This window comes from Pogoniulus pusillus, chromosome 7 (genome assembly GCF_015220805.1).
Source record: "Pogoniulus pusillus isolate bPogPus1 chromosome 7, bPogPus1.pri, whole genome shotgun sequence".
Classification (NCBI taxonomy): Eukaryota; Metazoa; Chordata; class Aves; order Piciformes; family Lybiidae; genus Pogoniulus; species Pogoniulus pusillus.
Window position 1 is genome coordinate 4366731 of NC_087270.1, and position 22771 is coordinate 4389501.

At 46.5% G+C, this 22771-nt stretch overlaps 2 protein-coding genes across 2 annotated transcripts in view; both read left to right on the forward strand.

The window, feature by feature from the left end:
* GCFC2 (GC-rich sequence DNA-binding factor 2) overlaps nucleotides 1-22771 on the forward strand; it is a 988578-nt gene that overhangs the window by 39451 nt on the left and 926356 nt on the right. The gene's annotated exons all lie outside the window — the stretch shown is intronic.
* The window catches only part of LOC135176615 (protein eva-1 homolog C-like), a 114937-nt gene continuing 106715 nt past the window's right edge, over nucleotides 14550-22771 (forward strand). The window contains exons 1-2 of the mRNA XM_064145735.1: nucleotides 14550-14614; nucleotides 14877-14933. Coding sequence (XP_064001805.1) covers nucleotides 14882-14933 — 52 coding nt within the window. The 5' untranslated portion in view covers nucleotides 14550-14614; nucleotides 14877-14881. The remainder of the gene's footprint in view (nucleotides 14615-14876; nucleotides 14934-22771) is intronic.

Sequence of the window (22771 nt, forward strand, 5' to 3'; positions counted from 1 at the left end):
CCTCTTCACAGGGCTCTGGGTGGCAGCAAGGGCCATGAGTCGGTGCTGGAGCAGAGTCCCTTCCAGGGTAGGAAGAAACAATGTCTGCTTTCCCTCTCCTCTCTCAGGGACATTCGGCTGCAGAAGGGAGAATCACAAAGCACATAAAGCAGTACTTAAAGGTGACAGGACACAGGATTTTAAACTAAAAGAGGGAAGATTTAGACCAGGTAAGAAATACTCTTTTTTTTTACAACAAGCATAGTAAGATGCTGGAAAGGTTGCCCAGAGAAGTATTAGAATCACAGAATCACAGAATCAAGCAGGTTGGAAGAGACCTCCAAGCTCAGCCAGCCCAACCTAGCACCCAGCCCTGGCCAATCAACCAGACCATGGCACTAAGTGCCCCAGCCAGGCTTGGCTTCAACACCTCCAGGGATGGCAACTCCACCACCTCCCTGGGCAGCCCATTCCAATGCCAATCACTCTCTCTGCCAACAACTTCCTCCTAACATCCAGCCTAGACCTCCCCCAGCACAACTTGAGACTGTGCCTCAGGTTAGAGTTGTCCCATTCCTGGAAACATTCCAGATCAGTTTGGATGAGGCTCTAAGCAACCTGATCTAGTTGAAGATATCCCTGCTGACTGTGGAGGAATTGGACTAGGTGGCCCTTGAAGGACCCTTGCAAACCAAAGCATCCTATGATTCTGTGGAAGGGGAGAGTGGCTGGTGCCATGCCATCCAGTTGCAAAGCTGGAGCTTCCACTATGTCACTGGGCTCATCAGAAGCAGTGAGAATACACTGCAGGCATACCTGTAGTACCTCCCTGGGGGTACTGATAGATAGTAGGATGAAGGTGAGCCAGCAGTGTGCCCAGGTGGCCAAGAGAGCCAATGGCATCCTGGCCTGCATCAGGAACAGTGTGGCCAGTAGGACAAGGGAGGTTATTCTGCCCCTGTACTCAGCACTGGTCAGGCCACACCTTGAGTGCTGTGTCCAGTTCTGGGCTCCTCAATTCAAGAGAGATGTTGAGGTGCTGGAACATGTCCAGAGAAGGGCAACAGAGCTGGTGAGGGGCCTGGAGCACAAATTCTATGAGGAGAGGTTGAGGGAGCTGGGCCTGTTTAGCCTGGAGAAGAGGAGGCTCAGGGGTGATCTTATTACTGTCTACAACTACCAGAAGGGACATTGAAGCCAGGTGGGGGTTGGTCTCTTCTCCCAGGCAACCAGCAATAGAGCAAGGGGACACAGTCTCAAGTTGTGCCAGGGTAGGTATAGGCTGGATGTTAGGAAGAAGTTCTTCCCAGAGAGAGTGATTGGCATTGGAATGGGCTGCCCAGGGAGGTGGTGGAGGCACCGTCCCTGGGGGTCTTCAAGAAGAGCCTGGATGAGGCACTTAGTGCCATGGTCTGGTTGATTGGCCAGGGCTGGGTGCTAGGTTGGCCTGGATGATCTTGGAGGTCTCTTCCAACCTGGTTGATTCTATGATTCTATGATTCTATGATCCATGACAGTTTACTAATCCTGGCTTTGATGCATAAAGTGGTGATATAACCTCCAGGCATGTACTCCTATGTGTTTTCATGATAAAAAGGCTCAGCTAATAAACCTTTTGGGCCATTGTTAATTCTGTCCCTAGTTCAGATAACCCAGTGTTTTCACCAAATTATTATGTCCAGTGGTGTTAGTGAGCTACTTTTAATACATTTGTTTCAGTCAGGTTCCCTCAGTCGCAGTTTGCATTCAAAGAATGGCTACACAGGGAGGAGAAAGGTAAAGTTTAAATGTAGAGTGTGGACTTATAAATAGCATTTCATTGTTTGAACTTAGCAGAGATTCACACCAAAAAGTCCCTGACCTCATCAACTAATTAAATCAATGATGTTGTACGTGATATTCCCTCAGCCCCTTTTATTAGTGGCCACTGTCTGTGCCTCCCACATTAATGAAGGTGGGATTGTTTGTGATTACCTGCTTGGTTGTGTAAACCAGATGCAATCTGTGAATCTCTGCTTTAGTCCCAGCATAGATACAGTATAGTGGGCTTAATTTGGCAGCTCTTAGTCTTTCTGTAAGTTACCTTTTAATGAGGCACAAGTTGTTGGCTAGCTTAAGGTGAGTTGACCTTGATGGATCTTAATAATTAGAGATATCCCCAAATATTGCTTAAAATAATTTCAGGTGCCAGACCCTTCTGGCTTGAACAGCTGTTTATTAAGAGGCACTCAAACTATGACATTTTTACTTCACCATAGAGAAAGCAAAGAGGAGAGGGAGATGTGCTCTTTAGACACAGCATCCTAGCACTGAGCTTGGAGAAGCAACGAACTGGAAAATCTTCAGCTCATTCTGTCAAAACACCCCCCAGGTGTCAGTGGTTTTGGAGCATACATCCTGTTGGAGCCATGTGTGCTTCACCCTGACAGACCAACTGCATCTTCTGTCCTTTGCGTGCAGTTGCTGGAGAAGCAATCACATCTGCTCCCCTGAGCCTGAGGCTCCTGGAGGGCATGGCTTCCATGGCACATCACCAGTATGTTCACACACACTTACTTTCTTCCATTTCCTTTTCATTTTGTTGCATTCCAGCCCTGAAGGATAAAATGTTATTGTATAACCTTTATGGAAGAAGAAGAGAAAAACCCACAACCCCCAAAAACCCAAACAAACAGTTGTCAGTGATTTTTGTCAGGGTTGAGGTGAGCTGGTGGCTGAATACGAGCCAGCAGTGTGCTCAGGTGGTGAAGAAGGCCAACAGCATCCTAACTTGTATCATGAAAACTGTGACCAACAGTACCAGGGAAGTGATTGTCCTGTACTCAGCACTGCTGAGACCACACTTTGAGTACTGTGTTCAATTTTAGGGCACTCACTTCAAAATAGACTTTGAGGTGCTAGAATGAGTCCAGAAAAGGGCAGTGAAGCTGTTGCAGGGTCCAGAACACAGGTGTTGTGGGGAGTGACTGGGGGAACTGGGATTATTTATTCAAGAGAAAAGAAGGCTGAGGGAAGACCTCCTCACTCTCTGCAACTCCCTGAAAGGTTGTAGTGAGGTAGGTGTTGGTCTCTTCTCCCTAATAACAAGTGACAGGATGAGAAGAAATGGCTGGAAGTTGCACCAGGTGAGGTTTAGATTAGATATGAGATGAAACTTCTTCACTGGAACAAGCTTACTAGGGAGGTGGTTGAATCCCAACTCTGGAGGTGTTGAATAGACACAGAGATGTGGTACTAAAGGACATGGTTTAGCCCCAGACTTGGTAGAGTTGGATAATGGTTGGTCTTTTTGATTTTAACTATCTTTTTCAACTGAAGCTATTCTGTCATGTATTAAATATGAACTGACATCTTGTTGGCTTTGCAAGTGCCTTGGTAAGCATTTGCCCTGTGTTCAGAATCAGTAGTGTCTTTAAATCCCCCTTGGAATCTGTGTTGTTTTCAGATCATCAAGACTTTAATAGGTGATTGGGTTTGTGGCTTCTCCTGTAGTTTTGGCTCTTGGTTGTGTCCCCAGTCAGAAGTGAGTTCCCTATGGCACGTGTGCCACTCTTACAGGTTACAGGAGGCCCACAACACTGGTTTACCTTAGCTTTCTTGAAACATTCAATTCTCCTAATTTTCTGATTCAGTAAGTTTTCTTTTAGAGGAATTTAATATGGAAACCAATGCTGAAGTGATTCTGAGGTAGACTGTAATGTTCTTTGTAGGAGACAGCTTTACTTCAGGTGTTAAATGAGTGAGACATGAGCTTGGAGGGAGGTGAAGAGTGTGTCACAAAGTAAGTTCAGTAAATGGTGCCAGAGGCCTTTGCCTTAGGGAGTAAATTTTTGAGTCCTCTTGAATCCTAATGGGCCCAGGTGCAAAGGTGTTGCAAAAACCTGTTTAGCTTGCCACAAGAAAAGTGGTCAAGGCCCCACAGACCAATGTGATCAAAGGCAATGCCACATGGACTCCAGATGTCAATTATGCCAGAGTCCTTTATTGATCATTTTGTCTCTCAATATATCCCCTCAGGGCACAAGGCACATGCCTGCACATTAGCATAATTAGTCAAGGACAACCCACTCCATCAGCATAAACCACACCTTGCTTTCCTCATTAACGAAGTGTCCGTTATCTATCCCTCCTAAGGCAACCAGCAGCTGCTGGGAACCAAGGTCAGCATCCACCTGTTATTATCCTTCTTCACTTTGCATTCCCACACAAAGGGGTGTCTGTGTCCCTGTGCTTCCATAGTGTAAGTGATGGAGGGTGAATCTGAAACTATCTTAGAGAAGTTTGCACCAGAAACACCATGAAACAAAGAACTTATTGACCAGTCCAGAGAGCTCCTCCAGTACTTATGTCAAACTAAAGACAACTAGGGGTTGGGATCATCTACTTAATTCCAGAAACCAGAGGTTTTGTCCTTCAGAGATGTGATGGTTTGAGTGTTTCCTGTGCCCACACACTTTGGAAATCACCCAGACTAGACTCAGCCAGCTCAGGAAATTGAATGAAGCTTATATTTACAGCTAGCACAATATACAAGCAGATATTTACAGTCTATACAGTTATAGACAGAAATAGACAAGGGAAAAGGTAATACAGAAACACAACAGCCCTCCCAGAAACCTGAGTCCCCAGGAGGGGCTCCCAACTGCCCCTTCACCTTCTCCCTACCCCTCTCAACCTTACCCCAGTCCCAAGGAAGAATGGAGGTTTGGCCAGGGGGGTGAGGAAGCAAAGTGGATCAGGAAAGAGAAAAAATGGAGAGTGAGGTTAGAGAGAGAGATGCAGCTTGGAGCTCGCCAGCAACCTTTATCTATGTTTTGATTCTTCTTCTTTTATCTCTTAGTAAGCCTATGAGTGAGGCAGACATCAGCCTTGTTTTCCTTCCACAGCCTATAATCTAGTTCTTCTCACCAAAACATTCTAGCCAGGCTCAAACTAGCACGAGAAACAACCTGGAATATCTTGAATCCTGAGGAGAGTACTGAGTTCAGTGTCTTCATTCTGTTTCCTGAGATGCTTTTAAAAATAATCAAGATGTATAATGTAAGAAATCCCATTCATCTTGAAAGGCAAGTGAAACCTAAAGACTGATGGGTGAACTCTCAGGTACTTTTTTACATTGCATAGAGTCAATAATTATTCTTTCTCCATGTATAACCCCATTACTGTCTCCAGTGGGCAGGAGATTTGTAATGGGGTCCACTTGTTTCTCTTGATTAATGCATTAATGCTAGTAGTGTGTTGTAGTAAATGATACCTACTATCACATAGAATTCATAGAGTCAACCAGGTTGGAAGAGACTTCCAAGATCATCCAGGCCAACCTAGCACCCAGCCCTAGCCAGTCAACTAGACCATGGCACTAAGTGCCTCATCCAGGCTTTCCTTGAACACCTCCAGGGACGGTGACTCCACCACCTCCCTGGGCAGCCCATTCCAAAGGCAAATGCTCATGAAGGAGAAGCAGCAACTCAGACATTTATGATCAAATTTGTTCCATCTTCTCATTATTTTAAGAACAGGCCAACTTCTGCTCTCCCTTACTGTGCAGTAACTAAATTGAGGGGAAAATCCCCTTATCCTGTGTTCAAATCTTCTTGTGATGCAATATCCTTTGTTTGCAAAACTCCTTTAGAAATAGTAACATTATTTTCCACTACACTTGTTCAACTGCATGCAGTATTGTTGCATGAAGACAGATGTGAGAGAGAAACTGCTGCTGCATTTTATGTCTCATTTAGCTTCTGCTGGATTCACAGCAGGGCTTTTGCCTGAGACCAAGCTTTACATCTCTGCCTCCTCCTCCTCCTCCACAGATGCAGCAACAGCTATTGATACTGGCTTCCTAAATCAGCTGAGGAAACCTTCAGCTCTCCTAGGTGTCCATAACAACATTTGTGGCAGCACTGATGAAAAGCAAAGTGCCTTAAATCAGTACTTAGGGCTGACACACACAGAGGTTTGCAGACAGCACTGCAGTCAGTCCAGAGAGTGCCTAGCCATTTGCAAATCTCTTGTAAGCCACTGCATAGTCTCCTTTCTTCCTCTGTGTTCTATGCACCTGTTCCAGTATATAATGCTACCACATCAGGTATCAGTGTTGTGTCTTTGACCCTGGTGTCCAGAGACAAGGAATGCAGAAAAGTTTCAGTGTGATTTTCCACAGTGGGAAGTTTCTCTTGTCCTGCAAACAAGTTAACAGCAGTTGCATAATGCCAGCATTGTGGCTGCAGAGTGCAAAGGTTTCACTAGTTTGAATCATAGAATCATAGAATCAACCAGGTTGGAAGAGACCTCCAAGATCATCCAGTCCAACCTAGCACCCAGCCCTGTCCAGTCAACCAGACCATGGCACTAACTGCCTCAGCCAGGCTTTTCCTGAACACCTCCAGGGATGGCAACTCCACCACCTCCCTGGGCAGCCCATTCCAATGCCAATCACTCTCTCTGCCAACAACTTCCTCCTAACATCCAGCCTAGACTTCCCCTGGCACAACTTGAGACTGTGTCCCCTTGTGCTACTGCTGGTTGCCTGGGAGAAGAGACCAACCCCCTACCTGGCTACAATGTCCCTTCAGGTAGTTGTAGACAGCAATGAGGTCACCCTGAGCCTCCTGTTCTCCAGGCTGCACACCCCCAGCTCCATCAGCCTCTCCTCATAGGGTTTGTGTTCCAGGCCTCTCACCAGCTTTGTTGCCCTTCTCTGGACACCTTCCAGCACCTCAACATCTCTCTTGAATTGAGACACAGTACTTCAATGCCACTGTAAGTTCCTTGGGCTGTTTTAGGTGACATAGTCCAGCACTGCCTGCAATGCCCAGCACACCTGGACTTTGTGACTGGATAGTCTCTTGAGGCCATTGTAAAACAAATAACTGGTGATTTCACTGTCCTGAGCACTTAAAAGCATGTGGAAGCATACAGTTTCTCTTGAAGCAGTCATTTCAGATAGAGAAGATTGTAAAAAGGACAAATAAAATGTGTTTTTAGCCACCTGTGAAAAGTGAACATAAATGGATTTTTTTCCCCTTACAAATGGCAGACCCAGTCCATTGTTGAATTTGCAGTGCTGCCATCAAAATTACACTTGGGATTAACTCTACCCATTCAGCAGAAAGGCATTTCCTCTGATTCCCTACCAGTTTGTGATCTGTGAGCCAGAGATTTTCAGTGTAACATGCTGTCTGTACGAAAATGAGAGAAATACCCTGTGCCTTTAGGCAATGATAAGCCTGAGGAGAAAGATGATCTGGCCAAGTTATGCTGAAGAGGTTTGCTCACTATATGTCCCACACATGTTCTTCATCTCTGCCTTCCATTAGAACTGTCCCTTAACAGTTTAAAAGTGTTAAGCATCAATGAATTTGCTTTCTTGCAGCCTAGAATTGTTCAAATCCATCTGTGATCAAAGATGTGAGGATGAGAGGGACTTAGAGAGACATATTGCTAATTCACTCTCACAGGAGTGAGAACTGACCTAAGGAAGCCACTATGAGCTTTTTCACTGATTTTGCCAGCTCAAAGTTGAGCACAGCCTATGCTGAATGCCCCTGTAGGAGCAGTCTGTTCTGCTAACCACTGTAAATAGATGGGAGCATGGCAGGTAGCAGCCTGTGCTGGAGTGGGTCTGCAGGATGCACTGTCCATGCTTGGGTAGCTCTAATCAGGCTTGCAAAGGTAGCAAGATGAGGAAGATGCTGTAGAGTGGCAGACAGTACCAGTCTGCCCTAGATCCAGTGTTATTTATTCATTCTTTAGTCCATACCAGTGTGCCTTTCCTGTGGCTAATGCTGAAACACTGATGGGTCTTTTAGCAAGCATCACCTGGCAATGTTTATGCTATCAAACTCCAAAACAAGTTTACTTTCTCCCTGTTGGGAATGGGTGAAGTAACTGCTGCCTCCCAAGTCATGCTCAGCAATTGTCTGGATGCTAAGGGGCTTGGATCAAAAGTGTGCCAAGGACTAGTCCAATAGGTAACTGTAACCAGATGAGCTGTAGTGCCTATGTTGCTTGGATCAGCTGATTACTACAGTCATGGGTGTTAGGCAAAAGACCCCATGGCTGCTTTTGGATACACTAAGTTTCGTGGGAGGGAAGGTCTCTGGCAGCTAAAATGGCTTTCCTAATGTAAGTTATAATAGTAAATGCAGTAAGGATAGGTTGTAATTCTGTGTAGAGGATGCATACCCATGAAGGACAGAAGGATCTGGGGGAATACTGAAGGACTCTTTGGTTGTTCTTCATGTTACTGCACCTCAAGGTGAAGTACATAGTACTTGTGAGGTTTGGGATGAGTGTCTGTGATACCATTTTAAGAATGAATGTTGAACTTGTGTCAAATTCCATCATGGCATGCTATTCCCACATAGAGAACTTCCAGGCAAGGAGATTTGAGGAAGAGTTCTGGTGCCAGCAGAAATGAACAGCGTAAGTTGTCTGTGAGGACTGGTAGTAAAACAGGGAACAAAAGGGAAGAACATAGTGGAGATTAAAACACAGTGGAGGTTTAAAAGGGTCTGTAACCTAAGTGATTTGTACCTATTGTAGCAGCAGGATAGAGACAATTCTCCCTTGGTTACCATAAGTGAGATAATACCAAAAACCCTACTGCTGCTCATGTTGAGCCATCTGAGCTGTCTCTGCCCTTCAAAGCAAAGACAGTCTAGGTCAGAGAAAGATATCTTCAGGTGCAAAATTCAGCCTTTTATCTAACAAGCACTCTCAGAGAGCCGTAGAATGTACTACAGAAAAGATAGCAGTGACAAAACAAAAGAAATTGTGCACACCATAAAATCATGTCAGTTGGCAAAAGCTGGAGAGCAGCCAGGCAGGGAGGGACCTGGGGGTACTGGTAGATAGTAGCTGAAGATGAGCCAGCAGTGTGCCCAGGTGGCCAAGAGAGCCAATGGCATCCTGGTCTGTATCAGGAGCAGTGTGGCCAGTAGGACAAGGGAGGTTATTCTGCCCCTGTACTCAGCACTGGTCAGGCCACACCTTGAGTGCTGTGTCCAGTTCTGGGCCCCTCAATTCAAGAGAGATGTTGAGGTGCTGGAAGGTGTCCAGAGAAGGGCAACAAAGCTGGTGAAAGGCCTGGAACACAAAGCCTATGAGGAGAGGCTGAGGGAGCATGGGGGTGTTTAGGCTGGAGAAGAGGAGGCTCAGGGGGGACCTCATTGCTGTCTACAACTACCCGAAGGGAGGTTGTAGCCAGGTGGGGGTTGGTCTCTTCTCCCAGACAACCAGCAACAGAACAAGGGGACACAGTCTCAAGTTATGCAGGGGGAAGTCTAGGCTGGATGTTAGGAGGAAGTTGTTGGCAGAGAGAGTGATTGGCTTTGGAATGGGCTGCCCAGGGAGGTGGTGGAGGCACTGTCCCTTGAGGTGTTCAGGAAAAGCCTGTCTGAAGCACTTAGTGCCATGGTCTGGTTGATTGGCTAGGGCTGGGTGCTAGGTTGGACTGGATGAGCTTGGAGGTCTCTTCCAACCTGGTTGATTCTGTGATTCTATCCACTGAGTTTAGATGTATTTTTATAGCTATAAGTGAACATATACTTGGTCATGAATTTAGTTTCATTTATAATTGGCAGTGTGGCCAAGTGGCAAGAGTTTTAATTGGATTGAAATATTAAAATGATTTAATCTTTTCTCCTCTCTGGCAGTTGAAAAAGCAGTGACCTTGAACATATGACTATTCTTCATCCTACTGCGAAATGGCAAAATGGAGATGTGCTTTGAGATCTTACCCAAAACACAGTGCCAAGGGTTAGGGCTGGGCCAGACACTGAACAAGTTACAGATGCTTTTAATATCAAAAAGTGCAGTTAGTCAGAAAAAGCTGAGCTGAAAATAAAATCACTAAACAGAATTAGCTGTGTTCTAACTCAAACAAGAGGACACAGTGAGAAATAAGCAATGTTTCTAGAGTTTGACAAACAAGACTAGTTCTATCACATTTGTACAAATAAACCTGCTTGTGACATGGCTTCAATCCTACAAATGGTTCCCTGGATGAGAGCTAGTTGTGACCTGGCTCTTCTACTGACCAGCCCTTCTTTGAGTTGCTGATGGTTTAGTCAGAAAAAGGTTAATAGTACAAAGTCAGTAAAAAACAAGAAAGGTTTGCCAAAGGTGAGCCCTAGAAGGAAGCAATACAACATTAAATTGGGAAGCATCCCAACTGGGTCCATTTCTGCTTACAAACTGAGTGATGGCGGGGTGACAAAATGGGATGACAAAATTGCTTCACCTCGTAGTGCCTCCCTTTTCCCAGCTGCAGTTGTACTTAACTGCTTTGAGAATTTGCATGCATGTTCAGATAATGCAGTTTTATGTGTAGCAGGAAAAGAAGCAGCTCAAGATAGTATGGGAGGAGAAAGAACAATACACTTAAGTATCATTGTCAAAAAGGAGGACTAAAGTACAGTTGTTAAACATCCTGGACTGAAGCTATGCTGAGATTCAGGTGCCTAACCTGTGGTTTAGCTCTGACTGGAGAAATATCCAAGGGGATGGGACTGGTTTGTGTGCCAGCATCTGGGTGCTGAGTGGCCCAGCACTGACTGCTGCAGGTGTCATGGACTGAGTTGAACCCACTGCTGTTACACCATGCCAGCTTCAGAAATGAAAGTGCTAACTGGAGCAAAGTATTATAGGGCTTGAAGTTCTGACTGCAACATGTTCTGGTTGCTGCTTCTGGGTTATGGGTTCTTGGATGTTGGCTTTTTTCTGCAGAGATGGCAGTGAGGCATGTGGGAGTCAGGTAGTTGCTGGGTTTGGTCTTCTATTTTATGCTAGGTTTAGCTCTGACTGGAGAAGTATCAAAGGGGATAGGACTGGTTTGTGTGCCTGCATCTGGGTGCTGAGTGGCCCAGCACCAATTGCTGCAGGTGTCATGGACTGAGTTGAACCCACTGCTGTTATACCATGCCAGCTTCAGAAATGAAAGTGCTAACTGGAGCAAAGCAATATGGGGCTTGAAGTTCCAACTGCAACATAGGAGGCTTCCTGTTCTGGTTGCTGGTTATGGGTTCTTGGATGTTGGCTTTTTTCTGCAGAGATGGCAATGAGGCATGTGGGAGTCAGGTAGCTGCTGGGTTTGGTCTCCTGTTTAATGCTAGGTTTGTTTGGGTTTCCCCCCCCTCCCTGTATTTCACTCTGCTGCTTCTGCAAATAGGCTAAGCTAAATCACACACTGTATTATTTGATTAATTAGATTGTTAGCTAATTATTTATTGTGATTGTGATATCTCATGTTACGTTAAACTCTTATCTCTTTATCTCAGCCCTGAGTTGTGTGTGTTACTCTTCCCCTCACCTTTGTGTGGAGGGAGTAGGCAGCTTAGCCCTTGCACTAAACCATTACAGCAGGGAAAGCTGTAACTAGGCTACGTGTACATAATTAGGTGTTATGTACCTCTTCACTTCTTAATCTTGGTACATAGACCCTGTAAACTTTTTGTCATGAGAAAGGTGTTCAAGTCCAGCTCAGGCACAAGGCTCTGTATTTTCTACACTTCTTCTCAAGTGTTTTTAAGTATACACAAATGCTGTAGCTAAAAATCCCAGTCATTCTCCACATTTAACTCTGTGGAGAGAAAGAGACAAAGTAATTACTCCTCCAAGCTGAGATGTAATGCTGAACTGCATCAGTAGTGACCTATTCCCACTTCTGGGTGGCTTTGAGGGCAGGGGATTCAAGGGATGATGTAGCAACGTATGCAATATTACCTATCCCCAGGAGAAATATCTGAAGGCATGGCTGGATTTCAAGGGCTGTTACTCCTAACACATTGGGGTCCCCTTGATTTGTGTTTACCCACGACAGAGAGGCCATCCTTTGTCTGTGCTGCAGCTGGGATAGGTGGCCTCTTTCTGTTTGAAACACAGAGCTGATGTGCCCACATGCCCTAAGGAACAAGGGCATTATGGAGATGAGCTTTAACTGATTTTTTTTTGTTTCTCAAAAGCCAGTAGATGTTTTTTTTTCCCCCGGCAAAGAGCTGCTTTCTGCTTTCTTTCGGGACAGCATCTTTACAAACGTGCTTAAAAACAGAGGCCTCACATAACACTGATGTAAACTTCTTCCCTTCTTGTTTGACTTTATTAACAATAACTGAAAAGGCTGTTCAAGAACACTTCCCATGTTTAACCTTAAAACCTTTGTCACCAGAGTGGGTTTTTTTTCTTCCCTATAAACTGAGTCAGCCAAACCTAATTACCCTTTAATCAGTAAAATCAACACCTGCTAACAGGGTGGGCTCTTTTCAGCAAATAGTGCCTCGCTCTTCCAGAGGGCTGATAAATTTCCAGGGGCCCTGTTGTTTCTTTGTCCTGCTGATAAGGAGCTTTGACTGATAATCTGGTAATGAGTATGGTTATCTCAAGCCTGCGAGGCAATGGTGGTGAATCTTCCTCTTGGCAAGGGCAGCAGAACGAGGTAAGACAAGAATTACATGTCGATGTTAGGAGCCAAATGTCTTGATATTTTATGTTTAAATTTTATGTCATCCCTGGAAAATACGGGTCAGAGAGATCTGCCATGTGAGATGGAGGGATCAGGTGAAATAAAAAGCAAGGCAGATTGTAGAAGTTCTTGGTCTCTAGTTCTGCTTAAGCAGTCCTCTGCAAAAAGGGATGAGGTGACAGGACTGTGTGCAGAGAGGAGAGACTGGGACTGGATTATACAGAACCTGCTGGACGGAGACTGGATTACACAGAACCTGCTGAACCTCAGGGTATGCCTGTGATGCCAGGTCAGTTCAAGAGCCACCACTGTCCTTGAGAGCTGACTCATTTGTACCTTCATTGTAGACCCTCGGTGCGCAAAGAGCTGTTTGTGAGCAGGAGTGTTACTTATGTTCAGTTTAGGCTAGACCAGCCTCTTGTTCATGTGATCCAAGTGGATGGCTCATGGACAGGATTCAAGCTCAAACTCAAAATTTCCCACACTACCCTCATCCTCAGTGTGCCTGGTTGGAACTTGAGCAAGTAGCAGTATGGATACCAGCAATAGAACAAGGGGACACAGTCTCAAGTTGTGCCAGGGTAGGTATAGGCTGGATATTAGGAAGAAGTTCTTCACAGAGAGAGTGATTGGCATTGGAATGGGCTGCCCAGGGAGGTGGTGGAGGCACTTAGTGCCATGGTCTAGTTGACTGGATAGGGCTGGGTGCTAGGTTGGACTGGATGATCTTGGAGGTCTCTTCCAACTTGGTTGATTCTATGATTCTAAGTGGCCCCACAAGACTTGTAGCTCACCTGGAGGTCTTCTTCTAGCATCCTAGGACAGGTTTCTGGTGGAAACACTGACTGTGGTATTTATGGCAACACTCCTGTGAATGCCTTTCACACATAACCTATCAGCCAGTCTGATTTTTCAGCTGAGAACAGCTCAGCCATTGTTAGAAATTTCATCATAAGAAACTTTACAAGTGCACTCAGCTCTGAAAAAAAAACCAAAGTCCTTTGGGCTGAAGACTCTTATGCTTGTTTTTTGATCCAAAGTGAATGTTTGTGGAAAGTTTTGCCTGATTCCATGTGGAGGAACAGGGCAGAGGAATAGAAAACAGTTGTGGTTTTCCTTGGATGTTCACACTCAGGTTATTTTTGCTGAATAGAAGGTCCAGCTTTGTTCATCAGCAGTGCTTGCCTGGCAGTGCCACGCAGTGCTGCTCCATGGGTTTGTGTGTGTGTGTGTGTGCATGCACAGGTTGCCTAATGGCTGGTGTTGCCTTTGCCTATGGAAAATATCCTTCACTCTGCACTGTCACTCAGCCTCTGCTCTAGAGTAAGTATGTTGGTTTTGTGCATTACTTAATGTGCAAACCTACACCTAAGGTGGTTCCACCACTCCAATCCACTTCTGTGTTCGCAGAGCTCACCTCTCCCAAGTTAGCATGGCCAGCTTGGTGCTGCCATCAGGTAGGACCAGGTGCTGGATATGCTTCCAGGTGTTTTGAAGCCTTCTTTTAACTCTGAAGAGTGAGTAGTAGTTGAGTTAGCAGCTACAGCTGTGCTAGTTGGAGGTGAAATTGTTCTGAAAGGAGACAGGTCTCCTGGGTCTGAGCACCACAGGTTGGGAAAATTCTTTCTTCTGTTTGATGGAGGGGAGCAGAGTTCAGTGGACCCAGGGGCTGTAGCACGGCTGGATACTGTCAGAAGCAAGGAGAGTTTTGGCTATGTGGGCTGACATGAGTTTTGGTCCTGCAGTGTGACCTCAGAGGGTTTGATCTCTGGCCTGAAGAAAGTCTCCTCCATTGTAAGGACACTCTCAACAGTGGGTGCAGCTGAAGAATTGTCCTGACACTAGACTGGCAGGACATCACTGCTCATACTGATGGCAGCAGCAACTGCAAGTGCTCGTCGCTCCAAAACCCTGCATGCATTCAGGCTCTTTGTTTTGGGTACCCTCCCTTGGAAGTACTGCCCGTCCTTCTGTCTGTCTGCTCCCTGGGTATCTAAGCCAAGAGCAGTGGGCGCCTCCAAAGCAGCTCCCCATGGCAATCCGCTCCCCCTGTCCCCAGCTTTCCCCCAGCAGCTTGCAGTGCCGCTGCTGGACAGCTGCACGGTCACAGCCTGCAGCAAATTTGGGCGAAGCGGTGGCTTTTAGGACCCTGGGCCCTCCGCCAAGGCTCAGGTAGGTCTGTCTCATTCGTCAGCCTCCCTCAGCCGGGGCTCATTCACTGGCGGGGCTGTGAGTGTGTGTGCGCTGAGCGCCTTTCCTTCCCTGCTGCCGGCCCCGATCCTTCCAAGCGCTGGGACTCGCTCTGCTCTCCGGGCAGTGAGGGGCACTTGGCCGGGGCAGGAAACGCTTTCCTTTTCTCTGGCAGAAAACAAGCTGTGAGGATACTTAAGGATGTGCTACACAGACATGCCTCCCACCTCCGCTTTGCTCGTAGGACTCATGTGCTTGACAGCTTTCAGCGACTTTGCTAAGACTTCTGCAGACTTCTCAGGTAGGGGCGAAGTGCCAATGCTTTCGGATGCTTGTGGCTGGGAGCTCTTATTGCAGCTCAGGGAGGCTTCTCTGGGGAGTAATGCTGTATTAAAATAAGCCGATGAAAAGCACCTTCCGTAAGTGAGTTTGTTGCAAGCCTTTCTCTGCAATCCTTGGCAAAATTAAATCGTCAGAATTAAGCCTGAGTAACTTTTGGGAAGAAGGGAGGGAATGTTGATAACTTTTAACAGTTTTTAGCAGGTTTTGTGCTGTTTCTCTGAGGAGTTAGTAAAAGCTACTTTGGGGGAGTGGGAAGGTTTAGAATATAAATTGAAGCCAACTCAATTATTAATAAACATGAATTTAATAAATTAAAGCAACGCTCAATTGTTTTGCAATGGGCCAAAATTGCCCTTCTCATAACACACAGCTCCTGATTGTTGCAAGAGCTCCCTGAGCAGAGATAAAGGAGATACTGCATGCACATAATTAATACTCTGAGTCTGTGCTTGCTTAAGCCGGGGGAAATGTCTCATTTATAGATGATTTCTGTCTCTAAAAACGTTTACAGTGCTTGTTTCGAGTTGCACACAGTAGCTAAATACATAGCACTTTGAAGGCATGGAGCCCCATCTGAGTTCTACAGCTCCGTGCAGCTGCGTGGGTCACCTTAAAATGACCTTTCTGCTCCTCTTCTTTGTGGATGTGCATATGGGTCCCAGAAAATAGAACATCTCGTTTTGCAGTTGAGCCGGGCTGATGAGTTTGCTGAGGAATGCCTAGTTAGGGTAGCTTTGCTTTTGGGGTATCGGTTCTAATCTTGGGTCTTAGTGCGGCGTAATCTTTAGGTGTGTGTCACAAAACTCTCGTAGCGGGTAAGAGCTGCCAGTTAGAGTTTCCTGATGGAAAAGTGTCGTTTGCTGAATCTCACCAGATTTGGGTTTCAAAGCAGCAGGGTGCTGCTGCTCACTGCCTGGGAGTGCATGTGTCTGCTTGCTGCGGGAGATGTGTGTCAGAAAGGAGGCGCTTGTGATGCAGGGGCGGGAAGGTACCTACAGAAGCTTGAAGTCTTAATGCAAATTGAAGGGGGCCCACTTCACAGTATCACAGTATCACCAAGGTTGGAAGAGACCTCATAGATCATCAAGTCCAACCCTTTACCACAGAGCTCAAGGCCAGACCATGGCACCAAGTGCCACGTCCAATCCTGCCTTGAACAGCTCCAGGGACGGCGACTCCACCACCTCCCCGGGCAGCCCATTCCAGTCTCCAGTGACTCTCTCAGGGAAGAACTTTCTCCTCACCTCCAGCCTAAATCTCCCCTGGTGCAGCCTGAGGCTGTGTCCTCTCGTTCTGGTGCTGGCCACCTGAGAGAAGAGAGCAACCTCCTCCTGGCCACAACCACCCTTCAGGTAGTTGTAGACAGCAATAAGGTCTCCTCTGAGCCCCCTTTTATCTAGGCTAACCAATCCCAGCTCCCTCAGCCTCTCCTCGTAGGGCTTGCTTGTGATTCAGTCTCCTTTGGAGGCAAACCAGTCCTGGGGGCTTCCATTCAAGGCAGATGTGCCTCTGAATGGAAAGGATGGAGTAACCTGCCTGTTTGTAGTGTGGTTTTCTCTCTTTTTGGCCTTGAGCTGTCTCTGTGCTCCTTGTTGCGAGCAGGTTAATGCAGAAAGAGTGTATGGAGTGGGCATGACAGCAGCTAAAGCTGACATAGAGATAAAATTTGTCCTAGTCAGGCCAAGTTTCTAAACATTGAAATGTGCACAAGTGTCCCAGAGCAAGGATACTTTGCATCATGTGTACAGAACTTAGCAAGAGCAAAGGAAGCAAATCCAACAGGCTTTGGTAAGGTTGGGGGGCTCTTGTTTTAGAAAGGGCTAAGAAGGTTGCTGATAACGAAGTCATGTTTTCTGCAACATCCAATAGTGCTGTCAAATGCTGGGAGAAGGGTGGCTTAAAATCCTGTGCAGAGTACAAGACTGTTCTCTGAAGCGAGGTCTGCAGTCACAACAGCACAACCACCACTGTGCTTCCATAACTGAGTCTTCCACCCGATCCAAGCTATGTTTCCTGACAGCAGGCTTGGCAAATGTCCACAGTCTGGTTGGACTGACTGTACCTTGCAGGACAGGAAACATGGTTTGCTGCAGGAAAGGGCTGTACCCAGCCTGTAGCAGCTTGAACATGGGTTTCTAAGTTTAGGAGCTGGGTAACCACAAGATGAAAAGGAATGGGAAAAGATATTGTGTTTCCCCAATTACACCTTGTGCTTCCCCAGTATATTTTGTGGAGACCCCATTCATCTCTCTCCAAGGCTTGTGAGCATCTACCATGTGCCTTTCTGAAGGAGCAGTGGCCCAGATAACTCTTCCTACCTGATGGAGCACCTTGTTTGTTATTGCTGCCCCTATATATGGATTGTCATCTGGCATGGGAAATGGAAGGAGGATAACCTTTCAACATCACTTGGCTGTAATTGTTTCTGCCCACTTAAATACTTTTTCTGTACTTCAGAGTGTTCTGTGTTCTTCTCCAGCATGGGTGGAATTGAGCAGGTTAATGTCTTTGGGGAAGCCTTACAGCATTATCATATGACATCTCACCTAGTGGTAGTGCATCTTACATATATATTGTCTGTATCTCAGGTTGATGAATGGACTAGTATTGGTTACTGCTGCCAAGGAATGCAAGGCTTGCTGTGATCCCATGGAGGTTTCTGCAGCAGTTTGTTTGCTGCCCATGTGCTGCAGGAAGATGACACGGAGATGGTACTGGGATGTAAGGGCCCCATCCTCTTTAACATCTTCATAGATGATCTGGATGAGGGCATCAAGTCAGTCATCAGCAAGTTTGCAGATGACACCAAGCTGGGGGCAGATGTGGCTGGGTTGGAGGGCAGAAGGGCTCTGCAGTGGGACCTTGACCACCTGGGCAGAGTCCAAGGGGATGGCTTCAATAGCTCCAAGTGCAGGGTGCTGCACTTTGGCCACAACAACCCCATGCAGAGATACAGGCTGTGGTCGGAGTGGCTGAGAGCAGCCAGACAGAGAGGGATCTGGGGGTGCTGATTGATACCCACCTGAACATGAGCCAGCAGTGTGCCCAGGTGGCCAAGAGAGCCAGTGGCATCCTGGCCTGCATCAGGAATGGTGTGGTCAGCAGGAGCAGGGAGGTCATTCTGCCCCTGTACTCTGCACTGGTTAAACCACACCTTGAGCTCTGTGTTCAGTTCTGGGCCCCCCAGTTTAGGAGGGACATTGAGATGCTTGAGCATGTCCAGAGAAGGGCGACGAGGCTGGGGAGAGGCCTTGAGCACAGCCCTACGAGGAGAGGCTGAGGGAGCTGGGATTGGTTAGCCTGGAGAAGAGGAGGCTCAGAGGAGTCCTTATTGCTGTCTACAACTACCTGAGGGGAGGTTGTGGCCAGGAGGAGGTTGCTCTCTTCTCTCAGGTGGCCAGCACCAGAACGAGAGGACACAGCCTCAGGCTGCACCAGGGGAAATTTAGGCTGGAGGTGAGGAGAAAGTTCTTCCCTGAGAGAGTCATTGGACACTGGAATGGGCTGCCCGGGGAGGTGGTGGAGTTGCCATCCCTGGAGCTGTTCAAGGCAGGACTGGACGTGGCACTTGGTGCCGTGGTCTGGCCTTGAGCTGTGTGGTAAAGGGTTGGACTTGATGATCTATGAGGTCTCTTCCAACCTTGGTGATACTGGGATACGTTTCCAGGTTGCAAATAGCAGTATTGTCCAGAGAGCAGCTGATGCTTTTTGAAAAGACTGTATTTTTAAACTCAGTCCTGTAGACCTTGTTTAGCAACAAAGCTTCTCTGGTTCCTCAGCTCGGTTTAACTCAGCACAACTTGGGAGGTGCAGCTGTTAGTAATAGACCATGTAGTTTTTGTGATGGGCCAGACTGAGCCTGTAGATCCTGATGTAGAGAGAAGCAGTTTAGGGATGTCCCATTGTGAGCTCTAAGCAGATCATAGCATAACTGATCTGACTCAGTCACTGCAGCTGTACAGTAGGACTGGTCAAAAGACTTAACCAAGAATTGTAGACCCACACATGTCCCACTGCTCTCAGTATTCTTCCACTGGCTGGCTCTTAAAATTTTGCTGGTATCTCTTGGATGCAGGAAGATTTCTTCTTTATAAAGGTCATGGGAAGGCACCCTAAGAGGGTAAGGAGAGGTCCAGGGTAGCACTGACAGAGAAACACAAGTAGAACTGGAAGGTTTCTCCATCACCTTGGCTCTCAGGTCTCTGCATGCATAGTCTCACATTGCGACTCCATCCTTCCCTTTTGGAGCAGCTCAAATGCCACTACATGAACATGATGACTGCATGTCCTGCTGGGGACTGGTGCAATCTGAGATGTAAGAATTCAGATTCCTTTTAAGTGAAGTATTTGAACTATGTGAAGAGTTTTGAAGTTGTTTTCTTTAACAGTTCTTTAAACATCGATATTTGCAGGAAGGTATAGGCGTAGCAAGCAGGTCCTTGGGGAGAGAGTGGAGTTATCAGGCACTTGGCAGCCACTTTTTAAGAAGGCCTGGGCTTTTTCTCTGTAGCTGCTTATAGTATGGACTCTTGATCTAATCTCACTCTGTGCTCAGGACTGTTTGAAGGCGCAGGACCTGGTGTCATGATGTGTCACATACTTCTTATGTTCAAGGTTATGCTTGAAGACTGTGATGGAGTGTGGGCTAAGAGCCTGGTCTTTTGAATCTCTGTGCTTTAACTATAAACCCTTAATCCTAATCTCAGTCCCAGCAACAAACTCTTTGAAATCCCTGCTGATTGATAAACCTTAGCCCTCTTCTATCTGTGGTGGGATGCCCTTGCCCTGCCAGAGTAAGTCATGCCATAGATCTTCAGCACAGGCTCTGGGAGACAGTGGTAGTGATTCATGTGCAGTACAGTTTGCTCTTTTGAGGGACTAGGTTAATGAAAATGGGATCAAAATTAGTGGCTGGTGTTAAATTAAAGAGGCATTGAAAAATTAGCTGAAAGCTTAGTCAACACCTATTGTTCATATCCTGTTTGCTGCCTCTAGCTGCAGCCAGAGGGTTCCTGTCTGCAAAGCTAAATCATGAAAACACATGTTGAATTCTGCTCTGCCCACTGCCAGCCAAAGTGACCATTTAATTTCCAGCTGCATACCTGCAGGGATTTAGACTTATGTAATTATGATGCTGTGCTCCAGTTCTCCTCAATGGTTTTCCCATTCATTAGCTAATTTCAGGCATGTTGGACAGAGAGGTTGTGGCATCAAATCCATGTGGTTGCTGTGAGTTTTGTGTTAGTTGAGACAGGTCCCATCACTGCTATTACTGTGCAGAAAAGGCTGTGCTGTGAACTCCCCACTTAAGGACATCAGAGAAGTCACTACAGGGACCTAAATAAAAAACTTAAGTCGGTAGGCATGGAAATAGCTCTGATAGGAGCTCATGACTTTTCTCACACAGGAAAACCCAGCTGCAAGACATAAACCAGGAGGAATAACAGCCCCAGTGCTCTTGCTGCCTCTGGCTCTGCTTTAATAGTTATGTTCTTTGCATTATATTTGGCACAAGCTGGATGTAAGCAGCACTTTGCTTGAAGGAGCTGAATACTGATAACTTCCATCCACACCCTGCAGGTGAGCCCTGGGTAGCTTTCAGGACCTTTCCCTGCAGGCTCTTCCTAGATTTGAAAGCACAAAGATTTGTTGTTGTTGTTAGTTCCCCCCCTCCTGCCCCCCACATGGCAGGTCTAAAGTGAAAACTGCTTTTGCCACCTCCCTGCTAATTGGCTTAGTGTGTTTGTTTGTGCTGATGAGGGCTGGATTTGGGAGGAGGTAGGCACTTCTCCCCGATTGAATTCAATCAAGCCATAATAAAGACAATTTGTTTGACAAGTCCATTCACCAATTTGTCACTAAAGTCTACATTCTGACAGCTTCTGAATGGTTTAATCAGATTTTGATGTTGGTTTTGGAGTCCTGAGTGGATGGTGTCAAGGATAGTGTCCAGGATTTCCATGTGTTGAAAGCTGAAGCCTGTGAAAGGTGATTTTCAAGAGTACAGTTTCTTTTCCAATGCTGTGCTGTAACTCAGTGATGAGGTTTATGCTTTTGAACCCAGGAACAACCAAGCACACCTTAAATTTTGTTTAAAGACAGCCAAACATGGACCACATCCATGCTCCTTTTGGTGAAGGTGTCTGAGCAATCAGGTTAGATGGACCCCAGGCCACTGCTTGAAGATGTCCTTGTCCCAGGCAAGGCACTTTACTTTCCTTCTCAGATGGAGGTCATATGTGCCACCCCATCCATCACAGCCATATGGGCTGCAGTTTGGCTTAGTGAGGGAGGTCTGTGCTGGGGCTGAGAAATTTTCCTTTGCAGAGGTGAAAAATCCCAAACATCAAGGTCAGTTAAAAAACACAGTTAGCTTCTTTTGGTAATGTTCTAGAGATGTGGCTGCATGGTGAGCTGTAGGGAATGGATCTGGGCAGGGTGAGGACCATGGCTGGGGCTGGCAGCCATGGCTGATCCTTTCTCACAAGGGGATGCTGCCTTTGGTTATGTGACATACATCTGTTTGTCTAGGAAGCAGACTAAAGAACTCAGAGAGCTGAGAGAAACTGAAGGAGAAAATCAGTCTGGGGGGGTATAAAATGCCAGTTCTGCTGCTGGTGAAAGGAGAAGCACAGAAGCTGGGTCTATCCTTGTGCTGTAGAGAGTTGTTGTGGTTTGTCAGCAGGGATGCAGCTTTATGGACATCAATATACCTCATCAAGCAAAGTTAAAAGTGCCAGTGCACTCCTGTCCTGAGACCTGCTCCAGAAAACACTGTGGATTTCCCAGCAGTTGTGATGATAATGCTGTGAGGGAGGACTCAACACTTACTGACACTTAAAATGTTCAGAGTTTACTTTTGATAACAGCTGAGGAGTCAAAGTGAGCTTTGGGGGAAGAAACATGTGTTTCCAATTCCACGTGTTTGTATCCTGGGCTCTGATCAGAGCCACTGCTGTGAAAAAGCAGCTGCAGGTCTTTATTTGTGATGCCAAGGGAAGGAGGCACTGTTGGAGAGTGGATGGGTAGGACTGTTGTGTGTGCCAGGATGTCTTGAGACTATGTGAAACCTCTTGCAGGCAATGGTTTCAAGCTCAAGAGCCATATGTATGCATCTGGCTCATGTCATCTGGCAATTCACTGCTCAGCCAGCAGAGCTGTCAGCAAGAGCCAGGAGATCCCAGGGATGCCGGCATCTGTGTGATGATTGGCAATGTTTATGTAGTAGCTACTAATTGCAGTCACCCAGAAACTGATCCACTGATGCAAACTTCTGTCAGTGCCAGGAAAATCTTATTTAATTGGTATTATTAACAAAAACCCCACACAAACAGCAACCCCCAAACGTGTGTGTGTGTCCCCTGCAAGACTTTAAAGTATCCCTGGACACACAATCTCTTTGGGGAAAAATATCCTTAGCAGCATTCTATGTCTGTGTATTGTTAGGAGTACAAGGGGACACAGTCTCAAGTTGTGCCAGGGGAGGTCTAGGCTGGATGTTAGGAGAAAGTTGTTGTCAGAGAGAGTGATTGGCATTGGAATGGGCTGCCCAGGGAGGTGGTGGAGTCCCCATCCCTGAGGGTGTTGAAGAAAAGACTGGATGAGGCTTTTAGTGCCATGGTGTCGATGACTGGCTAGGGCTGGGTGCTAGGTTGGACTGAATGATCTTGGAGGTCTCTTCCAACCTGGTTGATTCTATGAAGCAACTGGTTTATGTCCAGGTAAAAACTATTCTCTGATTCAAGACTCTGTGAAAGCAGACTTTATATAGCACCAATAGTCTGGTCAATTGAAAAT